We start from the raw sequence: 23725 nt of genomic DNA, 5'->3' as shown, positions 1-23725 counted from the left end.
CTGTGAGGTTTGGCTTATGAGGGTGAGAAAAAGCTTTGCCTAGACTGGGCTAGCAGTTTGTGTGAGAACCTTGCTCTTGTGCCCATGTCCTGAGAAGTTGTGCAGGATTGCTTTGCGTAGAAATGAACTGGTGTGTGCAGAGGGATATGGCACAGAACAAAAAATCTTTGGGTGAACTGTTGCCCATTCAGCTGCAACTGAGAGATTCCAACCTATGAGACTGGGCTAGCTGACCTGCGCTGGGGCAACAAGAAGAATGTAGACTCTTTAGAAGGGGCCTGGGTGCTCAAGGAGTGTCCTGTTCTTCAAAGTCTGCTTTATTCCCCCCTGGATTAACAAATTGGCACCCTACCTGGTATCGTGGAGTATAAGAAATGCTGGAAAGAGGGTCATTGAGTTTGCAAAACGGTCTTGTGTTTTGGAAATGGCCATGGGCAGTGTGAAGCGGGTTTGCTGGTTGCCTGAATAGAGACCCCATGGGGCCTTGAGGATGAACTGTGGCTTGCAGTGGAGACCCATTGGAGATGCCGGGACCATGAGATGGCTGCCGAGGAGCTGCTGGCCCCGATGAAGTTTCCCAGGACTGTGAGTAGCCTAGCTGGAAGGGCGGAATTGGAATGCCAGAGACTTGTTGCTGGTTAGAATTATCGGACTTGAAGATTTGTCACTGGCTAGAGTTTCTGACTTGAGGCTACAGAGTTTGATATTTGCCCTGGTTGTTTTAAATCTTGTATTGGTTGAATGTTTCTTTGCTATGCCCAATGCCATCTTTTGCAGTGCGAATATTTATTCTGTGCCATTATGGGGTTTTTGAGGTTATTTTTTGGTATTATGGCTCAGTTAAAAGATCTTGGACTATGGGGATGTATGAACATCATTGGGATTGATAAAACTATGGGGACTTTTAAAGTCAGACAGAATGCATTACATTTTACATCATGTATGGTTATCAGTTTATAGGGGCCAGGGGCTGAATGTGGTGGTTTGATTCAGGTGTCCCTCATAAACTTAGGTGTTCTGAATGCTAGGTTCCCAGCTGATGGATATTTGGGAATTAATGCCTCCTTGAGGGAGTGTATTGTTGGGGGTGGGCTTATTGGCTTTATAGCCAGTTTCCCCACGCCAGTATTTGGCACACCCTCCTGTTGCTGTGGTCCTCCTTCTGTTGGCCAGGGGGTGATGCCCACCCTCTGCTCATGCCATCATTTCCCCCTGCCATTGCAGACCTTCCCCTTGAGCCTGTAAGCCAAAATAAATCTCTTTTTCCCAGAAGTTACTCTTGGTTGGGTGATTTCTACCAGCAATGCGACCTGGACTGCAACACCAAGTGTATCTAGTTTATATTCATCACAAACATTTGTGAACATTTAATCTTTGCAACAATTCTAAGGGTTGGTATATAAGCAACCCTGTTTTATGTGTGAGAAAACTGAGGTGCAAATGGTTAAATGATTTTCACAGGTAAATCAACTATAAAATGCAAGATAATGGATTTGAAAGTCTTAGCTACCATATGACACTGATAAAAAAATATGCCCTGCTTAAAAATTGAGGTTAAAAAGATATATTAAGCCTTTTATGGAGAAAATTATAAAATTTAAAAGCAAGCATTAACATGGTCCTTGAGCAAGTAAAACTCTTTTTCAAAATTGGAACAGTCAATTATATAAACACATGTTCCTTCCCAACTCAGTGTATAGATTCAAAATTCCCTTGCATAGCAAATTCAAAAACTTACATGAATTAGTTTAGGACATGGGATAGAGAAATACTTGTAAAGAATAATAAGTTTAGAGGATTATCCAGGCAGCTACCATAACTTCTAAAGCTGTGAAATGTTTTGTGGTAATGTAGTATGCCATAGAATTACACAAAATGACCAGTAGACCAGATTGGAAAGTGTAAACATACACACACACACACACACACACACACACACACACACAGTGCATCACGTATGATGGAGTTGTAACTACATAGCAGGCAGAGTGGTCTTTCAGCTATTACTGAGATAATATGATACATATATTAAAATAAATAACTTTAGACTCCAGCCTTTCCATACATTAAAAAGTAAACTTTGTGGGGTTGGGGAAATAACTGTGTCAGTAAAGTGTCTTGCAAGCATGAGGACCTGAGTTTGACCCTGAGAATGCACATAACAATGACAAGTGTGGTAGCACACACCTGTAGTCCTAGTACTAGGGAGGAGAGACAGGAATATCCCTTGGACTTGTTGGAAAATCAGTCTGGCTTATTTGGTTAGGTTTGAGGAATGATAAGGTTGTTCCCTGGCCTCCAGAAGCTTCTGCACACACATGGAGGTGTACTTGCACACACATGTGCCCACACACATACAAACATGCACATATGCATGCACCACACACACACACACACACACACACACACAGGAAAATAAGAGAGAGGGCCAGGCGTGGTGGCTCACACCTTTAATCATAGCAGTTGGGAAGCAGAGGTAGGCGGATCGCCATGAGTTTGAGGCCACCCTGAGATTACATAGTGAATTCCAAGGTCAGCCTGGGCTAGAGTGAGACCCTACCTCGAAAAACCAAAAATTAAATAAATGAATAAGGGAGAAACTGTATGGATTAAAGATTAAAATAGGAGGTAAACTGGGTGTTGTGGTACACGCCTTTAATCCCAGCACTCAGGAGGCAGAGGTAGGCAGATCATTATGACTTTGAGGCCACCCTGAGACTACATAGTGAATTACAGGTCAGCCTAGACTAGAGTGAAACCCTACCTCAAAAAACAAAACAAAAAAAGAAAAAAAAAAGTAGAAGCTTTTGTTGATCCTAGACCATAAAATATAGAAATATAGGAAGACAATAGACAATGGCTAGAGTTATGGCTCAGCAGTTAAGACAATTGCCAGCAAAGCCTAAAGACCCGTGTTTGGTTCCCCAGTACCCACATAAATCCAGATGCACAAAGTGGTCCATGCATTGGGATTTTATTTGCTGGAGGTCCTGGCATGCCCATTCTCTCTCTCACTCTCTTTCCTTGTATATAAATAAATTAAATTTTGAAATTACAAAGACAAGTCACCATCTGGGAAATAATGTCTGCAACATAAATAAATCACTGATTTGAAAATGAATATGTTAAAATACCTTTTATTCACCTATGAAGATATTATAATGAAATCATTTTATTTTTGTGTAATCAGTCTTTATTAGTGAAAAGGAAAATATATCCAAACAGAAATCTCCATAAATACATAACTGAAAAAATACAGAAATGAGCAAATATGTATTATCAATTATCAGGGGAAAGCTTGGCCAGCCAGTGAGCACATGGAAACACAAGCAGCTTCATTAGTTACAAAGCAATAGAGATTTCTTTTTAAAAATTTATTTAGGGTTGGAGAGATGACTTAGCGGTTAAGTGCTTGCCTGTGAAGCCTAAGGACCCCGGTTTGAGGCTCGGTTCCCCAGGTCCCACGTTAGCCAGATGCACAAGGGGGCGCACACATCTGGAGTTCGTTTGCAGAGGCTGGAAGCCCTGGCACGCCCATTCTCTCTCTTTCCCTCTCTCTGTCTTTCTCTCTGTGTCTGTCACTCTCAAATAAATAAATAAAAATTAAAAAAAAAATTTAAAAAAAAGTTTATTTAAGTCATTTCCTCTTGTGTGGGGCTGTTTCCAGAGCCTCCAGCCCCTGAAAAGGAATCCTAGATGTTTGTGTCACTCTTTTGCCTCTGGTTTACATAGGTGGCTTGAGAATTGAACCCAGGTCAGAAGGCTTTGCAAGCAATTGCCTTTAACTTCTGAGCCATTTCCCCAGCCTAGGAATGGAGATGTTTAAACTTCAATGTGATGCTATATCAGACCAAAGTCTGGAGAAAAATCATAAATCTGTGATGCCAAGTATTTCTGGAGTTACTTCTGCACTGTAGGTGAGCTAGAATTTGCATAGGCACTCCCTGCTTTGTAAATATCAAGATGTGCATATCCTGTGCGCAGGAGCTCTAGGTATGTTGCCTCACAGGTGTCAGTATACCCATGAGAGAACAGAGCATCATTGTAAGACTATGAAGCCAGATCACTGCAATGCCAATGAAGTGTATACAGAAACTGCATCATTCTCAGTGCAAATCTCATGCAGCGTTGACTGAGTGACAGCGACACAGAATGACCAGGATGAACTAGGAACTAATCACACATTCAGCATGGTGTATAAACATGAAGAAACCACAGACACACGGTAAAAGTCAAACATGAAGGAAGATAGTGGAAAACACAGTGAAGGTGAGGTGGTAATCTAGGGAGATCTGTGCACAATATCTTTGTGTCAAATTCACATTTCTCTGGGACTGGATGTCAGCTAGATGAATGTTCTTGGTCACTTTCTTTGGAGCAAGTTGACATTATAGCATAATATTGCTCACTCAGACTATTTTCAACCTATAATCGGAGCCTATGATAGTTTGAGTAGATGGCCCCCAATATATTCAGTGTTTTATTAGTAGTTTGCGTCTACAGGTATCTGGCTGAAGGCAGTGTTACTGGGAGTGATCTTAGGGTCCAGCCCTAAAGTGTGGTGGTGGGTTTAAAATTCCAATCTAAACATGCAAAATGTGGTGCCTCACTGGAGTTCCTGAAATGTGCTGCGCATTGTGGCTTTTGGCTTGTGCTTCTCTCTCTGTCTGGACTGGTGAAAGCAGGCCAGCTTCTTCTGCCATTATGGAACTTCCTCTGGATCTGTAAGCTTCAATAAATATCCCTTCCTCCATACTTTGTCTGGTCTGGAAGTTCATCTCAGTGAACATGAAGCTATCTATTACAAAACCTTAGGGCAATTGTCCTAAAAACAAAACTAGAGAACAAATGAAAATAAAATAACCAAGTCTTACTCATTAGGACACGAAGCATGGCCAGTCAGCATTTACTGTGTTTTTACTGTTTCTGTTTTATTTTAAAGATAGGCATTTCTGTAGCCGGGCATGGTGGCACATGCCTTTAATCCCAGCACCTGGGAGGCAGAGGTAGGAGGATCTCCATGAGTTCAAGGCCACCCTGAGACTACAGAGTTAATTCCAGGTCAGCCTGGACCCTACCTCGAAAAAGCAAAAAAGCAAAAGAAAAAAAAAAAAGATAGGTATTTCCTACAAAAACTAGGTAGCTCTTATTTATGTACTTAAATGAATAATAAATGTTAGTTCTTTGTGGAAGAGATTATACAATTCTTTTATCCCTATGGTAGTTTACATAATGTAATTCAATATTCTTGTATGAATGCATAAATCTGATAGAACTCCTTTACCACAACCATTAATGAAGTGTGCCTTAATGTAGATATCAAGGAAGCAACTTTTAGAAACAAATGATCTATGACTTATTGTAAAACTGGTATGGTCTACTACTAGTCTCTTGATTTCAGTAGGTATATCTAAATGTAACTCAATATATATTCTAGGTCGAGTGTATGTGTAGAAAAGGGCTGTGCAAACTGTAGTATCTAAAAGTTTACGAACAGGGCAAGAAACAAAGGTAATAATAGAAAACCATGGAAATCTAGAAATAATTCTCTCTCTCTCTCTCTCTCTCTCTTTCTCTCTCTCTCTCTCTCTCTCTCTCTCTCACACACACACACACACACACACAGGCCCTGAAAGGCTTAGAATTCTAGTTTGGCAAGGCTGTTCTCAAGGAACTCACTCTGTGAGTGCTCCTAGCTATAATGCAGAGATTCTGCATTGGGCAATTACTTCTGTAATGGGCAATGGAGAGGAAATTTGGATAAATTCAACATAGGAAAAGTCCATCTGCCTATTAGAAAATGTTTCTAATAGTGGAGTCTATTATATCTTAGAGTTAACAAAGCAGAAAGATATGAAGACTATATCAAAATAAAGACTTAAAAACCTCAATGAAAATTTTGGTTTAAACCATAAACAAGGTGAATAAGGGCAGTGGATGAATGCCAGGATTTTGAGGATATTACTAGGTTATAACAACTGTTAAAAAATGTATTATGTAAGAGAAAACCTTCTAATTTACTGCTGTGTGTTAGAAAGAATAGTTTCCAAGAATCACTGCTTCTGTCCAGAAATAAAAATCAATTTAATCTTTAAGAATATGGCTTTATAAGTTACCAGTGTGAGACATGACCATATGGACATGAGAAGCAGTGAGTGCAAGTCTTCAGCAATTAGTTTGTCTAGCTTGCTGAGATTCTCACTTAAAGAAAACATTCAAGAGTATTTTGAATTTCCACTGTGAATGGGGTCCTGTTAGCAAGCACATGGCAGGTAGACATGACGCCTGCTGTTGTGCTGTTTAAAGTCCAGTGCCATCCTCCTGGGTTTTGACTATAATTTATTCATGTACACAGATAGCCATCATCTCATTTGTAGAAAGAAAAGAAAGAAAAATTTGGCTGCAGAATGTACCGTGGAGGAGTCCTCATCAGAATGGGACAGTCCTCTGAGATTTTCATTTCCTTCCTTCACAAAAGCAGACCAAGTTTAAGTGTCTTTCTGTTTATTTAATTTAAAAATACTAGTCCCTCTATTGTTTGCAACTAAATCCTTTGAATAAAGAAAATGGCTTCTTTTCCTCAGACACTTTCCTTGCACTAGGTAATGAGCTCTTTAGGGTTTCAGAAGTGCATGTCACTATCCTCCACTACGTGATTCTGTTTCACAGAAGTCAGTACATACCTTATTACACGTCCACAGAGAGCAGATGAAGTTCATGCTTTCCCTCGGGAAGCTACAGAAACCTTTCAGTTATGAAAATAGCCTAATGAAAGCACCCTCTTTATCCTCTTCCTGTTTGTGCATACTAGTCTGGAATGAACATCTCACAGGTGTAACATATGTTTGGGGCTATTTTTGTAGAAAGAGAAGTCTTGGAGCAAGGAAGATCCATCCCAGAGCTGCTAGCCACTGCCTAGCTACCAAATAAGACTGAATTTACTATTGTTATCTCACTTATCAATTTTGACATTAGAGTGTGTTGAACATTTATCAAAGAGGACAAATTGTGTTAAATTCCAAGTTTTCCACAATGACTGGTCAGTAGCTGACTATAAAGAAATTTGGCTTATCACTCCTTGTCATGAAGGGGAAAGGTGAGCATCTACATAAAAAAAAATATTGGTTTTTAAAAAATTGTATATTTATTTATTTATTTGGGGGGGAGAGAGAGAGAGAGAGAGAGAGAGAGAGAGAGAGAGAGAATATAAATGAATGAGAATGGCTACACCAGGGCCTCTAGGCATTGCAAATTAACTCCAGATACGTGCACCAAAATGCGTATCTGACTTACGTGGCTACTGAGGAACCGAACCTGGGTCCTTGGGCTTTGCAGTCAAATGCCTTAACTGCTAAGTCACATCTGTTATAATGTGATGCTTCGCTTTCAGCTAGATGGAAGCTAGCAAGGCACACAAGTAAGTTTAGATTATGTGCTTAATATTGGGAGGCTAAAAATAAATGAGACATTGTTTTATAATAAGGATCTCAGAGTATAAATATGGGTACAGGAAGGCTTTTATAATTATAGTACTGTGAGACATTTACAGTGATATGATGCACAACAGGTACAGAGAAGCCTGTATGACAGACTCTGGAGATGTGAGAAAATGATTCCTTTTCTAAGGCAAAGAGAAATTGCAAAGTGGTGCAGGCCCAGTGAACAGAGAAGCACCAGGACTTGCCTTAGGTCCATTTTCTGGGGGATTATAGAAAGTGAAGAAAGGCATAGCGTGAGGATGGAGAAGTAGACAGAGCCAAATAAGGGAAAACCTCTTATGCCATAATGGGAAATTTACATTGTATACTTCCCATTGTAGGATAAGATAATGGAGATCACACTGGTATTCTAAAAAAACTGACTTGTTTTTTTGTAGACATATGGAGGACAATGTTGGAGGAACAAAACTGAAAGAGACATAGCAGAAACCACTTTTATAGTTAGGGTGTGACACATAAAGGAAATGAAATTCAAGTGTTGGGAGTAGAAAAATACAGGTTCAAATAAGAAAGTAGACAGGTCTTGGGTTGGAGAGATCGGTTAGGGCTTAAGGCACTTGCCTGAGAAGCCTGAGGATCCAGGTTCAATTCCTTGGGACCTATGTAAACCAGATGCACAAGTAGTGCATGCATCTGGAATTTGTTTGCAGTGGCTGGAGGCCCTAGAGCACCCATTCTCTCTCACTCACTCTCTCTCTTTCTTTCACTCTCTCTTAAATAAATAAATAAATAAGATTTTAAAAAGGAAGTACACACATCTTAAAATAAGTACAAATTGGGCTGCTACTACAACTATCTACTTGATTTGAGAAAAGACAACGAATGCTTCATCTTATTTTTATTATTTTTATTTTATTTTATTATTTTTTAGTTTTTTGAGATAGGGATTCACTCTGGTCCAGGCTGACCTGGAATTCACTATGTAGTCTCAAGGTAGATTAGAACTCACAGTAATTCTCCTACCTCTGCCTCCCAGGTGCTGGGATTAAAGGTGTACACCACCATACCCGGCCATCTTATTTTTATTAACGTGAATGTACATTGTGTGTGTGTGTGTGTGTACTCATACACATGCCCATGGCATATGTGTGGAGGTCCGAGGACAACTCTGAGGTGGCTATTACCCACATTCTTTGAAGTAGCATCTTTTGCAAATGAAGTCAGAGTAGCTGGCCCAGAATGTTCAAATTCTCCTGGATCTGCTTCCCATTGTTGTTGGTGCTCTGGGATCAAGGATGGCATATACCACTTTGCATCTGTTATTACGTGGGTGATAATGAACCCAGGATGCCAGGCTTTGCAAGCAAGCACATTTAATAGCTGAGCCATTTTACTAGCCCTACTTCACCTTATTTTTAAAATTAAAAAGAATAGTTGTTCAACTTACACAGAGTGAATGATATGAGGGAATGTAAAGAGGGAAAGAAGAAACTAACCTCAAAAGGAAAGGAAGGACCTGCTTTGATGGTGTAGATCATCATCTACACTCTGACTCCAAACCCATGTATAAGAAAAACATATATTTAGAAGAGTCATATCATGCCTTAAAATAGGATGAGAAATTAGGGGAACTCTCTTGAAGATAAATAGGGGGATTATGTTTACTTTTGAGACTCAAACAAGAGAGAATAAAGCAGTACTGGGAAGATGGCTCAGCCATTGACAAACTGAGGGAGTGAGGAAACAGACAAGGTCATTTTTCAAGTAAACTTGTAATGGTTTGAGATTCTTAAAATCTGACAATGGATCAAAGCATTCTCTTAAAATGTTCAGAAAAAAAGGAAGCATGGAGAAGAAGGAAGTCAGAGATCAATCTAGTTTTAACTCAAGGTCTGTTTTAAGAAAGTAAAAACCATTGAGTATATTTGGCCTTTTTTGGATCTCAGAACATTTTTCATTGATGGTAGCTCACTTTTTAAGTGCTGCAAACAGATCCCATAATCCATATGATAAGGAGTTTCTTTCCTTAAAATTCTATTTTTCCTTTTTCTATAAATAATCTCTGTTAGTATAGTGAAATTGAGGGTTAAGAATGATTAGATTATGGAATGCAAATACATATTTCTCTCCTTTCCTCTCCCACTTCCTTATTCTCTATACTCATAAATAAATCTGTACCTATTTCTTTTTCTTCCTTCACTTTTAAGGTATCATATGTAGTATATATTTATGTATTATAAATATATTTTAGTCATTTCAGTGTGTATTCTCATTTATTGTCTCAGCTAATTTTATGAAACATATTATCTTTGTACAGTTGAGGGACCTGAAGCTTAGAAAGGTCTCACAAGTACTGAGCTGTGGAGTAATTTAAGCACACTTAAGGCTAATTCTAAAGATAGTTAAATATAATTTCTACTTAGTGGTATAATTAGGCCCCTAATTTGTTGGCAATAAAGTTGTGAAGGAATGTCCTTGATCATTTTCATTTTTCATGTCGCTGTCTCCCTCTGGGCACTCCTATTCAGAACTGATTTCTTTCTGAACATTGTACCCATGACCCCCTGCTCAGCCTCTGCAGTTGTGTGCTTCTGGAACACTTCACACTGCACATACCTCAAAACTTCACTTTGTGATTAGGCCACCACAGCCTCCTATAACAACCCTTTACCCCATCTGTTTTTCTTACTTATAAAATAATACATTCTTGGGCTGGAGAGATGGCTTAGCGGTTAAGCGCTTGCCTGTGAAGCCTAAGGACCCCAGTTTGAGGCTCGGTTCCCCAGGTCCCAAGTTAGCCAGATGCACAAGGGGGGCGCACACGTCTGGAGTTCGTTTGCAGAGGCTGGAAGCCCTGGCGCGCCCATTCTCTCTCTCTCCCTCTATCTGTCTTTCTCTCTGTGTCTTTCACTCTCAAATAAATAAATAAATAATGAACAAAATAATACATTCTCAATCTGTTAGCTAAAATTCAAAAAGGAATTGATACTTTTGATTCTCATTTCCTTGATTCCTATAACTATACCATCAAAGATCATGCCTGTTCTTTCTAAAAAATACAAGCTGGATTTATTGGCTTTTCTCTCCTATCAATTAAATCACCATTTCTTTTCATTTAGATTAATGCAATCACTTTACTTTTTATTTTATTTATTTATTTATTTTTTTTGAACATAGCAATTTTTTAATTAACACAGTATTCTGGATACAAGTATAATACCACTAGGTGAGGACTGCCTTTACCTCAGAAACCTATGATAGCATGGGTAGAGATAAATCAGGCTTTAGGATAGCCTCTTCACTAGTCACATTTCAATCAGTGCTGACCACAGGTTAATGCAATTCCTTTTAGGCTAAGATTTTCAGTGAAATTATACAGCTAATCCTCCATGTAATACAGACCAATTTAACATGTTTTAAGGTAATCTGTCCTCATTTAATGGCAAAATGGGGTAAGTCAAACAAGGAGAGTCCTTACAAAGGCTAAGCATCCTTTTCTTTTAGGCCACCTTAAATTTTATCTTGCTTATATGTGTTTCCATTAACATTCAAATACAAATTTAGGCAAGTTTCAGCTTAATAATCCTGCCAACTATGCTTACTAAAGTTTCTATGCAATTAATACTTCAGGACAACCCAAAGATGATACGTAACTGGTTACAACAGTAAGATGTAAAACTTTTTAAAAGTTTTCTGGTCCCTTAAAATTTAGTAGGGCCACAGGCATTAACTGGAAGTAGCATTTGTTAAATAGTAATAAAAAAAGCCTTAATCAAAGATGATAATGATAAAATATATAGGCTCTCATACACAATCTTTCTAAATTTTCACCCTGTAAAAAAATGATTACAATGTCTTTCAGGCTTGCTATATGCTCCATATAATTAAAAAGAAACCAACAAGAAATTCAACATTTCAACAAGCTAGAACTATTTACTGTAAGCATATAGTGAAATTCTGGAAAACATACTACTATACTTTGAGAAAACACTAATGGTAAGCATGTGTTGAAGGCAGCTTATAAATGAAACATTACATATTATATGATTATGCATACAACTTATCAAAAAGGCTGCTATTTTTCCAAGAATAGCATCACACTAAACACTATATAATTAAGACTGAAAGCTTCTGTACACATGTTCTCTCTGCCTCCAAAGCAGCACATGCCTCTTAGACATTCTCTTGTTATCATATACCCATTGTGGTCTCACAAATTTTTGTTTGAGCAGGCTAATATAATCACTTAACTATTAAACAAATTTAACCAGTTTCAGGGAACAAGTTTCATAATCAGTAAAGGAACATAAACATTAGCTTCCCCTAACAGAAGGGGAAACTCGTATGTGGGAATAGTTGCAAGCCTGGAAAAATACTTCTATAGGAACAGACTATGAAGTCAGTAATGAACTCAAATGTGAATTATCTTTCTAGTGCAACATCAGTCTCCTTACTAGACTAACAGATGTTCTGCCATATTTGTTGGTAGTACTAATTAATATTCAGACAATACTGAACAGTTCAAATCACATGGAATTCTGAAAAACTAGAATGATTATTTTTTACTCTGAAAATAGTGCTATAAAACTCAATTGTTTTCTTAGCTTCTTCACTGTCCTACCATCTTCATTTAAACATGGTCGCCTGCAATTCTTTCCTGAGGAAGTGAAAACCAAACCCATTGAGCTGTGGCCTTGTGTGCTTTACCAGCTGCAGCCTGTGTCGGGTGTTATGGGGGCTGCTTGAACATAGCCCAACAGGAGAAAAACATAAACTTCAAATTTTGACAAGTGATTTTTTTTTTTTTGTAGCATTAAGCTTTAAAAGTAGAAAACAAAAATATAAAAGCAGATGGTCATTTTTCTGATAGCCTGACTTAGGGTTTACAGTCTGTAAAAGACCCTATAGACAACTGTTTCTTAAAGATGCAAACTGTAGTATTTTTACTAATGTTAGCTTTTTACTTAATGGAAATTTGTGGCACAATGATGTCAAGTCATATAAAGTTATAAAATGCCACTGCTTTGTAAGAGAAACATAAACTCCAATGTTTTCAAATATATTTTTTAAAAATATTAAAGCTCTAGTTCTTTTATCAGTTGCTAATTTAAATTTGAACCCCCTAATGAAGAGGACTTATCTGGGCTAAATAACTTTGATAACCTTACAGTATAGTGAGGTTCTAATAAACTAGACATGGCTGACCTTAACCAGAACTGATTATTTCTGACTCAAACAGCTAGGCAGCAAAAATCTACTACAAAAATCTTGCCCCAGTTTCCAGAAAACTGCTTACTTGTCCAAGTTTAAAAACTTTCTGCCATCAGAGGCAAAGCAGATAAAAGTGAAAGTAAAATTTGTTTTTAGTCTATTTGCCTAAATAAACTCTTCAAAAATCTTAAGGAAAAGTGATGTCTAGACAGCATCTTTATCATTTGATCTGTCAACCAAAAAGTAACTACTAATTCCCTGTACAGAGGAAATTCAATTGCAGTATTTAAAAGATCAGTCCCATAGCCTTAACACCAAGACATGAAAAAGTTTGCAAATCCAAGATGATGCTTAATATGAAAGCCACTGTTCAAAAATTTGTGTTCATTGTAAGACTAAAATCTTGTCACTGCAAAATCCTCCACTTTAGTCTTTCAGTCACTTGAAGCTGCTACTAAAAACAGTACATCTTTAAAAGGGAGAGAGAGACAGGAAGTGAAGGAGAGTGAAGTGAAATACATATTAACAGTTTGAAATGAAGTAATTTTTTTCCTAGGGATCTCAAGCAGTAAGAACCTTTTTGTACATTCCCTTATGGATCTCAAGCTAAATGAACATTTTCTACCTTCCCTTCCACTTTAAAGAGGGTCCTCTAGTCAGAGTAATTCCTTTAAGTTACTGTGAGTGCTATGTCGTGGCAGCAGCTTCAATTTCCTAGGCTAGACTCTTCAATCCGAATAACTAAGTAACCTCATAAGAATATTCATACATGGCAACGGGCTAAAAATGCAGGGCAATTCCTCCATGCACACGCTCAGGAGAAAAACCATCCATTTTAAAGATCACCATCAGGTACACTCTATACCTAAGTTTTGCTTTATACCACTGGTGACTAAAATTAATAGTTTTGCAGTGAGGTCTTATTTTCTTTCTACCTGCAACTATATACACATTGCAAAACTATTCCATATCACATGATTTTAAATGAAATAAATATAAAAATGAACTACACAATCAACACGTTAACTTTAATACTCCACATTATTTATCTTGATCACAATGGTGATAACCTCCTTGTCAACAATCTTGTGAGTTGAGGAGCTGATTCTCATTCTCATAGCCATCAGGCAGATACGCTCTCCTCAGCTGGTCTGACTTAGGTATGGAGCCTCCATTCTTCACATGGCGAGACAGGAAAGCACGAACTGCTGGATGATCGGCCTTCTCCAGGGGGATGTTGGCTTCCAGGCACATTTTCACAAAGTCCTGGATAACACTGACTTTCTCTGTTTGTGCAGTACTGTTGCACTGGAGAGACGCAGTGAGTGGCCTCTGCTTCTTCCTCACGTTCTGCTCTTCAAATTCCGCCTTCCTCTTGGTATGAGTCTTTGACTTGAGGTGGTCACTAATGGCAGACTTGCGGACATGATTCAGAACCACATTGCAAGACGTGCAGAAGAGTTTTCCTCCGTCTTCGTGGAGCTCACCTCCAAATTCAGTGACTCGATCCAGGGGTGTCACATACAAAGCAGTCTTAGAACGATTACGAGCAGGTGGTGCCGTTACTACAAATCGTTCCATTCTGACTTTGAGTAAGGTTCGAATTAGTTTCCAGTTTTTTTGTTTGTTTGTTTTGATACTTAAGGTTCTCCAGCGCAAACCCAGGCACTTTTCCGTTTGCTCCAAGCGGGAAACGCCTTGAAATCAGATTTTCAACAAGTGGTGGTGGGGGAAGAGTTTCTGGGCTTGCACCCGGTTTTCCCTGCGGCGCCGGGAAGTCATGCCTATACTTCGGTAGGCGTAGCTCCTCGGAACGGTGGGATTGAGGCCGTGGTGAGGGGAATTGGACAAGACACCTCACTTTACTTTTTATTGTGTCCTTACTAAACATGACCATCTAATTTCCATAGGACACCCAATGTAATATTTTATTTATTTTTTAAAATGTTTATTTATGAGAGAGAGAGAGAGAATGATGTGTGCCAGGGACTCTTGCCACTGAAAATAAACTAGATACATGTGCCACTTGGTGCACCTGGCTTTAGTTGGGTACTGGGGAATCCAATCCGGGCCATTAGGCCTGCAAATAAGTACATTTCACCACTGCAATCTCCCCAGCCCCAAAGTAATATTTTATTTTTATTACTACTATTGTTGCTAGTTTATTTTTGAGAGTGAGATGGAGAAAGAAGAAGAAAGAGAGACCAAGAAAGCGACAGAGAGAATGGGCATGCTAGGGCCTTTCAGCTGCAGTGAATGAACTCCAGACCTCATTGTGTGCATGTGTGACATTGCATGCTTGTGTCACTGTGTGTCTGGCTACCTGGGACCTGGAGATGCATTCCTAGGGTTCGCAATCAAGTGCCTTAAGGACTAAACCATCTCTCCAGCCACAAATATTTCAAAAACAGTAGTATTTTAAAGTTTGATTTTGCCACACCCCTCTTAAATACCTTTAATATCTTTCTAGTGGACTTGGAAAAAATTCCATTAGTGCTATGAATTTCAAAGGCCTTGGTGATCTTTCCCTAAATTCTTGTCTGCTTTCTATAAATTACTCTCCAGTGGACTCTGGTTTCTTTTTTTCTTTTTGCTGGGTATGGTGGCATACACTTTTATGAGAGAGAGTGATAGTGTGTGTATGAGAGAGACTGAAACCAGTCTCTAGATGTGTGTGCCCTCTTGTGCATATGTGAAATTTGAACAGGTTTCATCTTGTGCTTCTGTTTACTTGGGATCTGGTGTTGAGCATGAGTCCTCAGGCTATGCAGGTAAATGCCTTAACTGCTAAGCTATCTCTCTAGCCTGACTCTGGTTTCCTTCTTTCCTTGGGGCCTTTATACTCTGCATGTATGCCTTCTCTTTGTACAGAGGAGCAAGTGCTGTGGACCCAGGCTGCCTTAATGTGATGACCATCCAAAATTCTGTTAACCAACAATAATTCAAGTTTGACCTTTTTTAATTTGTGTTTTTGCTTCAGTCTCCTTATATGCAAATGTGGGCTATTGTAATTACTACCTCATAATGTTAGAGTAGAATTAAAATAGTTTAGTACAAAGCTGTCACTGGGGGCTGGAGAGATGGATTAGTGGCTAAGTGCTTGCCTGTGAAGCCTAAGGACCCTGGTTTGAAGCTTGAGTCCCCAGGACCCACGTTAGCCAGATGCACAAGGGGTACATGCTCTGGAGTTCATTTGCAGTGCTGAAGACCCTGTCATGCCAATTCTCTTTCTCTCTATCTGCCTCTTCCTCTCTGTCACTCTCAAATAAATAAATAAATAATAAACAAAAAAATAGAAATATTTAAAAATGTCACTGGGATATTGCTAGTGATTGCTTTAGGTCATATGCACTTTCTAGAAATGCTAGTTCTTTTAGTCCATGATCATGGGATTGAAGGAGACTCAGGAGAAATCTAGCTTCTTTTAGTAAGTTTCAGTTAGGGACAGAAGCCCAAAGGTAGAACCAGAATATGCCATCCCCTCTTGGAAGGAATGGAACTTGGGTCTGATGCGGTTTAATCCACAACAGCTACAGTACCCCTGGTGCCACCACAGTTTATCACATTACGTAGGTGGACTAGCCTCTGGGGTCAGCCTCTTGATTCTGCAAACCAATCAAGTCTTCCCCTTACATACCTAAGTCTAATGAAAGAATATATCTTTCAATCGACTATAAAGGCTTTTCCATGCTGGCCTCTACCCTCGTTCTGCCCTGTGATCTCTGCCTGAATTCATGTAAGTCTGGCTCTCCCTTACCCAGCATTGTTTTTGGCCTGGGTAGTTTTCTGCTTACCTTCTACGTGCTTTATGATTTGGGATAATTTCTCCCTTGCATACGAAACCTTTTCCTAATCTCTGAATCTTTCCTTTTTACTCTGGTTCTAGCCTGTGGGACCACATGCTTTAGGCTCTGCTCCAGCCTTTTCCTAGACCTCAGTTTGTCTTAAATGGGCCCCATAAACTATGCTTTGCCTTCCACACGAGTGTTTCCTGTCTTCCAAATGCTAGTGACTCTGCTCCAGCTTTTTCCTAAACCAGTTTCCTTTAAATAAACCTTACAATTTATGAGTTCTCCCTAAATAAACTCAATAATTCATAATTTATCCTTATTGAGTCTGTTTTTGTCAATTCTTTGTTAAATTGGATAAGGACCCAAAATTAGGATTTATAAGTTTGGGAGACTTCTGCTTAACTCCTAAACCCTGCACCAGAATGCCTTTCCAATTATCTTTGTCTGCCTTAATTTATTTGATCAATGTTTTATAATTTTTACTATATAAGTCTCTAATATTGTTTGTTTATTATTAATACTTTAATATTTTTGTACTACTATAAATGGGATTGCTTCCTTGATTTTCTTCTCATATCATTTATTGTATAGAAACTAAACTAACTTTTGTAGGGAATTTAGTACATTGAAACTTCACTGATTTTGTTTGTCTACATTGTGGTGATGGCTTCACTAATACATCTTATCTCTAAGTACATCAAATTATATACATTAAATAAGCATAGCTCTTTGTATATCAAGCTTACCTCTTCAAGGTCCACATATACTAGTGCTTTGAAACAGATTATGTGTTGATTCTTCTCTGAAATCTTTCCATGGGTGATGCTTTTTCTTCCCTTCTCTATTCCTCAACGTTCACAGTGGCCTTTGCAGTTTCCCTACACTGGCACTTCACTTTATTTTCTTCTTAACACTTATCTTCATCTGAAACTTTCTTACTTAAAAATTGGTATTTTATTCCCCCTTTGAATGCAAATCCAGGAAAGCAGTGATGTTGCATTGTTGGCTTCTATTTTTAGTGCTTGAGATAGTCTTTTATATGAACTCGATGCATCTTAACTACTTGTTGAGAAGTATGTGAAGTTGTGGTTCCAATTACCACATAAAGGCTAACATTCCTGGCTCCCCAATGAACTCTTCTATACTCAGATCTAGCTCTATGTCCATTTTCTTTTGGGACATTCCTATTTACATATTTCCATGTCTCAAGCATTTTCATCTCAGTAACATGAGAGAAATCTTTCCACTAGGTGTGAAGTCTAAAATGCATTCTTTAGTCAGGGTTATGCAATGAGCATATACCTAAAAATATATGTATATATACATACACAAACACACACACACAGTGCTAGCTCATGTAACACATGTTTTCATATATTATTTTCTTCTTAATATATTTTATTAATCCTATCTTCTTTTCACAAAGGTCAAAGTTTAGAAGGGTCACACAAGCAATAAGCAGGGGAGTTAGATTTAAGCCCACTTGTGACTGATCCAAAATATACCTGGTGCTGCAGATACCTTCTCATTGGTGTGACAAAGCACCTGACTACAAGTTGCTGATGGGAGGAAAGGCTTTATTCAGCTTACAGTTTTAGAGGAGGCTTCATCCTAGCAAGGAAAGCTGAGGCTGAGCAGAAGGTGGGCATCATTTTTTACACAGCAGCTGGCAGAAAACAGTAAGAGTGAGCTAGCTCGCTTTGGCAAGCTTGGCTAATAAACCTCAAGTTCACTCCTACTGACACACTGCCTCCAGAAAGATTCTACCTCCATAATTTCCCCCAGCTGGGAATCAAGTATGAGGCTTAATCACAAACACAGGAAGCTATGGGGGACACTTTGTATCCCAACTACTGCATTCAGGTATAACTTCTATGTTGATAATAATGATGTGTGTCAGAACACTGCTGCCAAACACTGAGAGACCTGAATAGAATATGGAAGGGAGCAGGTCCCAAGATGGTTAGCCTATATAGTGCTGGAAAATGCTACATAAACTACTGGGGGAAAGTGACCAACAATGTTGTGAAGAAGCAGGGGTCACAGCTACTAAAAAGCACCAGCCTGACAAGACATACACACATGTGCAATATCCAGCCTTAGTGTGTAACCAATAGCTTTCTGATTGGCTAAGAGATATGCTCAGTTGAAAGGAATCCATAGCCAGAACTAGGTCAAAAACCTATGGAGACCAAGATTATGGTCTCCAGTGACAAGTTCTCTCTAGTCTTTAGCCAAACTAGGGGTTACATTCTTCAAAATCTCCCTAAATTAACAATGCTTATACCATTTAAACTATGCTGACTTCATTTTCAATTGGAGAATATTCTTTTACAGAATGTATCCAGACCCAATGAGATAAATCATGCCCCACACTTCAGCCAAGGCCAGGTGAAACCACAGAGGTTTTGTGAGATGAGCAAGAGTGCTGTCTCCATGGTGAGCCTGATAATGTGCACCAGGGTAATGGAAACAGATGCTGAGGATACTCAACACATACTAAAGCAGAAATCCAGAAACTCCTAAGAGCTTAACACTGAAATAGACTTAAAATACATCCACTGTGGCTCAGGGAATTTTGTAAAAGAGGGGGCAGAATGATTGTAAGAACTACAGGTCTGGAGGTTATACTCAGAGGCACACCCCATGACTGATTTCTGCTTTTACAATGCATAAGTCACAGCCCCATGGGAAATACCAGCAACCCCACTAAAGTGGGCCCTCAGTGGATTAGGGTTAGGGTGGAAGGAAATGATGGTGCCAAAAAGAACTAACATATGATATGTCCATACAAAGCATATTTTTAATAATAAAAATAAAAAGAATTGTGTACATGTGTGTTTTCATAGATGGGTCAGTCCTCCTAACCCTACAAAAAAAAATAAATAAAAAAGTGTTTGCACCACTTTTTCATTTGACTTTATCTGGGTGCTAGGGAATTGAACCTGGGCCAGGAGGATTTGCAATCAAGCCCCTTTAATCACCAAGTCATCTCCAGTTGCATTAAACAAGTTGTTAATGGAGGGAGTTTATTTCATACAGTTGGAATATGAACAAAGTAATTTTGATGTTAGAAAATCTAGATATTTTTGCATGGGAGCTAATACCAGTCATAATTGCCCACTTTGAATTACTACATTTAGGAACCCTATACTGCATTGCTATTTTATGCATATAGTTAAGAAAAGTAACAGATAATGACCCCAAAACTATTCTCTGAAATTTAGAGAGAACATAGGGCTTTCTCAGCTTTGGGCAGACATGAACAATAGAACTTGCCTATGACGTGGCTAGTCTGTTTTCCCAAATGATTAGACCTGTCTCCTTGAGAGCCAAAAGTGTAGTCAGTGAAGCCATCTGTCTGAATTACTCTGGGTGTGAGCTTGTTTACTTACCCTATCTCATTGCATGAGGTTGTATTACTAAAAAGAAACTTTGAAGGAGGAAAGATCCCAATGCATCTCATCTGAAAAATGTAGATCTTCAAGTGAACACAAAATATCATGACCAGTGGAAAATGCTTTTTCTCTAGGCCATTGGAAAGAGAACAGAAAATTGGAGTCTTTTTTACTTTCACTTTGAGTAAGATATTTTTATTAATTTCTCTCCATATCAAACAAAGATATTTCACTTTTCCTAACTAAAACACATAGTGGGGACTGGACTTAGGGAATCACCCATGCATTCTTAAGATACATTTACTTTTTGTGGAAAGGATTTACAACTGTCTTTATTTGGTGGATATCCATCTGTAAATCAAAGGATAAAAAATAATTTTTAGTGATTATGAACTTCCTGGCTTTCCAAAGGCTCAACAGCTGTCAGAATATCCTCTAGTTACTCATAAACATGCCCTTTGAAACACATTATTATTCTTGTCCTTGCCCATATTCCATCAGGGACCCTCCTCCATGAGGTTGCTGCTCTTCCCCATGGGATTTTGGGTTAGGCGTTGCGAGAGCAATAGTCAGATATTGTGGGGGACAGGCGAAAAATAACTCAGATATGATGTCTCAACCTGTGGCTCTTCCACAAAATTCTGAGCTGCAATGAGTGTGTTTTTTTATTTTTCTTTATTTATTAAGTATGTATGCATGAATGATTTTGTTGGATGTTCAATGGAACACTACATAATAATTTCAAATTTCAAGTAAAAATATAATTTTTCCTAAGATTTAATTTGAATAACCACCAACTCTTAGGAAAAATGAAGACAACTAAAAAGTTTCAGCTCTAAGTCCCCTTAAATATTTATTCCTTGGATTTGTTAGCCAGTACTTACATTTAAGTTTTAGTCATTGCTTTGGTCATTCTAGCATGTGTTTGACACTTGGAAGAGAGATGCATAAGACAAGATATCTCGTGCTGAAGGAGGTCAGAGATTTGGGGAGATTCAAACTGAGAACAAACAATAATCATACAATACAGCACGTAGATAAAGGCACAGGTGCCAACAACCAAGAAGGGGGACAAAAGAGCAGGAAGACAGAAAAGACTATTGCCCAGGAGGAAGTGGACAGGGATGTCCTCAAAGTTTCTCTACTCAGAACTGTGATGACTTCCTGGCTGTGGAGGTGATTACAGGAAGGAATCAAGGCTACTTTCCTCTTTCTAGCCTCTCTATGGCCTTTTACCTAGGAAATTAGCATTGTCATAAGGATTAGAGGTATTCTCTAAAGTATCCACCTCAGAGTCTAGCTACGGGATAAATGCTTTGGTACTCACAAAATAGCTGGGCATGTTACGCAGCTACCAAACACAGCAGGGCAGGAGAGCAGATATGGGAAAGATGCATGCCTAATTTCAGAGGCAAATCGTGAATTCATTTAAAATGCCTTCACACTTTGATAATTTGAGTCCCTCAATATTCACTTCATGGTTTTAATTAAGCTTGTGCTGTGACCTGTATTTGAAGATACAGCTGAGATGGAACTAGGTGCAGATGAAATATTATCTGTCATATTACTCCACTGACTACTCTTGAACTGTATTATAACCACTGGATATTTAATCGAAGCATTAAAAAATGATTTTTCATGTCTTAATTGACACAGTATACCCATTTACAGTGGCATGTGATGTTTCCATATGTGCATATATTGATCTGTGTTCAAATAAGGGTAAGCCTATCTATCTCAAGAATTTAGTAATATCAAATTAATTTCTCCTGTTTTTTAAATACATACTGCATTATAATTTTCTTTAGTCATTGTACTATTCAACAGAATATTAGCTTTCCAACATTATCTCATGTTACTACTACTGACCATCCTTGCTCTATCATTCTTCACCTCTTAAAATTTGTTTTCTTAAAGTATATAATAGTAAAGGAAATAAGGCTAAAGTCATGGAATATTTGCAAGATAACTCCCATCTGTTACTTGTGAGGATATTTTTGGGAAAGAATTTTTCAATACACATTTTTCTGAGATGCTAAAAATTATTTATATATACTGGTGTAACAATTTTACTTCTGGAAAACTTTCCTTATCAAGATAATTCTGAAATGTGGACAGACAGCAAGCATTAAATAGGAAAAGAATACAAATATCTGGAAAAATGGTGAGATTGTATTATAAAAATACAAGGCACATAAAAGAGAGTTATGCACACAAATGCTCTAGTCATCTCAGGTGGTACAACTGAAAGTGGTAACATTACATTTTTTTTTTCAATTTGGGGTCTCTAGTGGATACAATGAATGTGGTGTAATCATTGGCTTATGAAATGTTATCTATAAGGTTCTCTTGTTTATATTAAACTACATTAGATTTGATTATTTAGTAAATGGTGAATGCTGATGAATATGTATCCACAAGCTAGGATGTTATCAGGTGGAGGGATGCAATACTTTTTCTCATTTTGGTACAATATGGTAGTAGTGAAAGATCATAAGAGTTTGTGCCTTCCCTGTAAAACCCCTAACATGGAGGCAGCTATGTGTGAAATATTAAAAGAGCTGTACAAATTTTAAAAGATTTGACCATTCATTTGTCTCAGTTTGCTTCCAGGAGACGCATTGGAGAAGCAGATGCTCATAAGCATCTCCATCACCAACACTGGCTTACAAACAAGCTTACACATGGAGATGCAGGGCTCAAAAGTGGTTCCCAAGGCCCATCTAAGAAACAGAGCTAGAGCTGGAACCACACTCCTTGTTGGGCTCCTTCTGCTAGTCCACGTGCTTCTGAAAGGACACTGGAATCCTGGTATGCCATTCGCTTCACAGTGCAGAAGACAACCTTTATTCTGTCACTGTGAAAACAGTTCTTTGAAAGTATAAGAAAAGTCAGTGAAAAAACATGGCAGGATATGCAAATGTTCACCTTAAACAAAACCTTTCACAGACAGCTTTCAGGAATGCAAGAAAATCCCTGGGCTATGTATCATGAATATCTTCAAATAAAAATGGAATGTCAGCATTTTGATAACATTTATATATGCAATGTAAGGAATCTTTGTGTCCTGGTAAAGTACATGTGCCCATGGTTACCTTAATAACTAACTTGAAAGGTTTAGTTTGCTCTTCATTGTTTGCTTTGGAAATAAAGGTTGGTGTTGTGATAATCAGCAAGGGGAAATGTAGATTTCATTTATGTTTGTTTTATAAAATAACATGAACAAATTTATCACAACGGTACTCTCATTTCCTACAGTAATACAGCTAAAACAATTATAATTATTTTGATGATTAATATCAACTTTGTATCCTTTTAGTCATTTTTCCTTTAAAAAGAAGCTCATAACCTAAAGAAATAATTCAACTTAATTAAATCTGGATATTAAAATCAAAAAGTACCAAGTCACTTGTACTTGGAATATTAGGATACTGCAGGTGATTAAAAACTTAGATAAGCCTTAGTTAATGTCTGGAAAGTATAAAAATGACGATGAACGTACAATGTGTTGGACAAGGAGGATAATTTTCGAATGTGAAAGGTGGCGACACTCATAATGCACCGAGTTGTCAGCTATATATCATAACTGTTCAGAGAGATGCAGGACATAGGGTTATCCTAATGAAACTGGACCCTGGGCATTCCACAGTGACGTAAACTAGAGCTTCTATGTAACAGTTCACCAGTTTATAGTTTTTGTGTGAAGCACACACATCTTTGTTAAGATGATAAATAAATGCTCAATCCTTTTACTCTGAAGTCTGATAAAACCCCATTACCTCTAGGTGTTAGTCTAACTGTAATATTATGTGGAAAACAAAACTTTTATTCTTTATTTCAAGCTTCTGTTCTCCATTGCCTTCTTCCAATGTATCACTTTGACATT

At 38.2% G+C, this 23725-nt stretch overlaps 2 protein-coding genes across 3 annotated transcripts in view; both read right to left on the bottom strand.

Moving 5' to 3' along the window:
• The window catches only part of Pdzrn4 (PDZ domain containing ring finger 4), a 179172-nt gene that overhangs the window by 40855 nt on the left and 114592 nt on the right, over window positions 1-23725 (bottom strand). The gene's annotated exons all lie outside the window — the stretch shown is intronic.
• On the bottom strand, window positions 13658-14467 carry LOC123453213 (CGG triplet repeat-binding protein 1). Its single transcript, XM_045153731.1, has one exon. It carries the CDS (start codon window positions 14229-14231, stop codon window positions 13728-13730), a length of 504 nt encoding a protein of 167 aa, XP_045009666.1. The 5' UTR covers window positions 14232-14467; the 3' UTR covers window positions 13658-13727.

Source organism: Jaculus jaculus, chromosome 6 (assembly GCF_020740685.1).
Source record: "Jaculus jaculus isolate mJacJac1 chromosome 6, mJacJac1.mat.Y.cur, whole genome shotgun sequence".
Lineage (NCBI taxonomy): Eukaryota > Metazoa > Chordata > Mammalia > Rodentia > Dipodidae > Jaculus > Jaculus jaculus.
Note: the sequence above shows the minus strand (reverse complement) of the source record. Positions and strands in the feature narration are given on the sequence as shown.

What these genes read in the sequence shown, in the direction of transcription:
- LOC123453213 (XM_045153731.1), bottom strand. Translation starts at nt 14,231, where the DNA reads ATGGAACGATTTGTAGTAACGGCACCACCTGCTCGTAATCGTTCTAAG.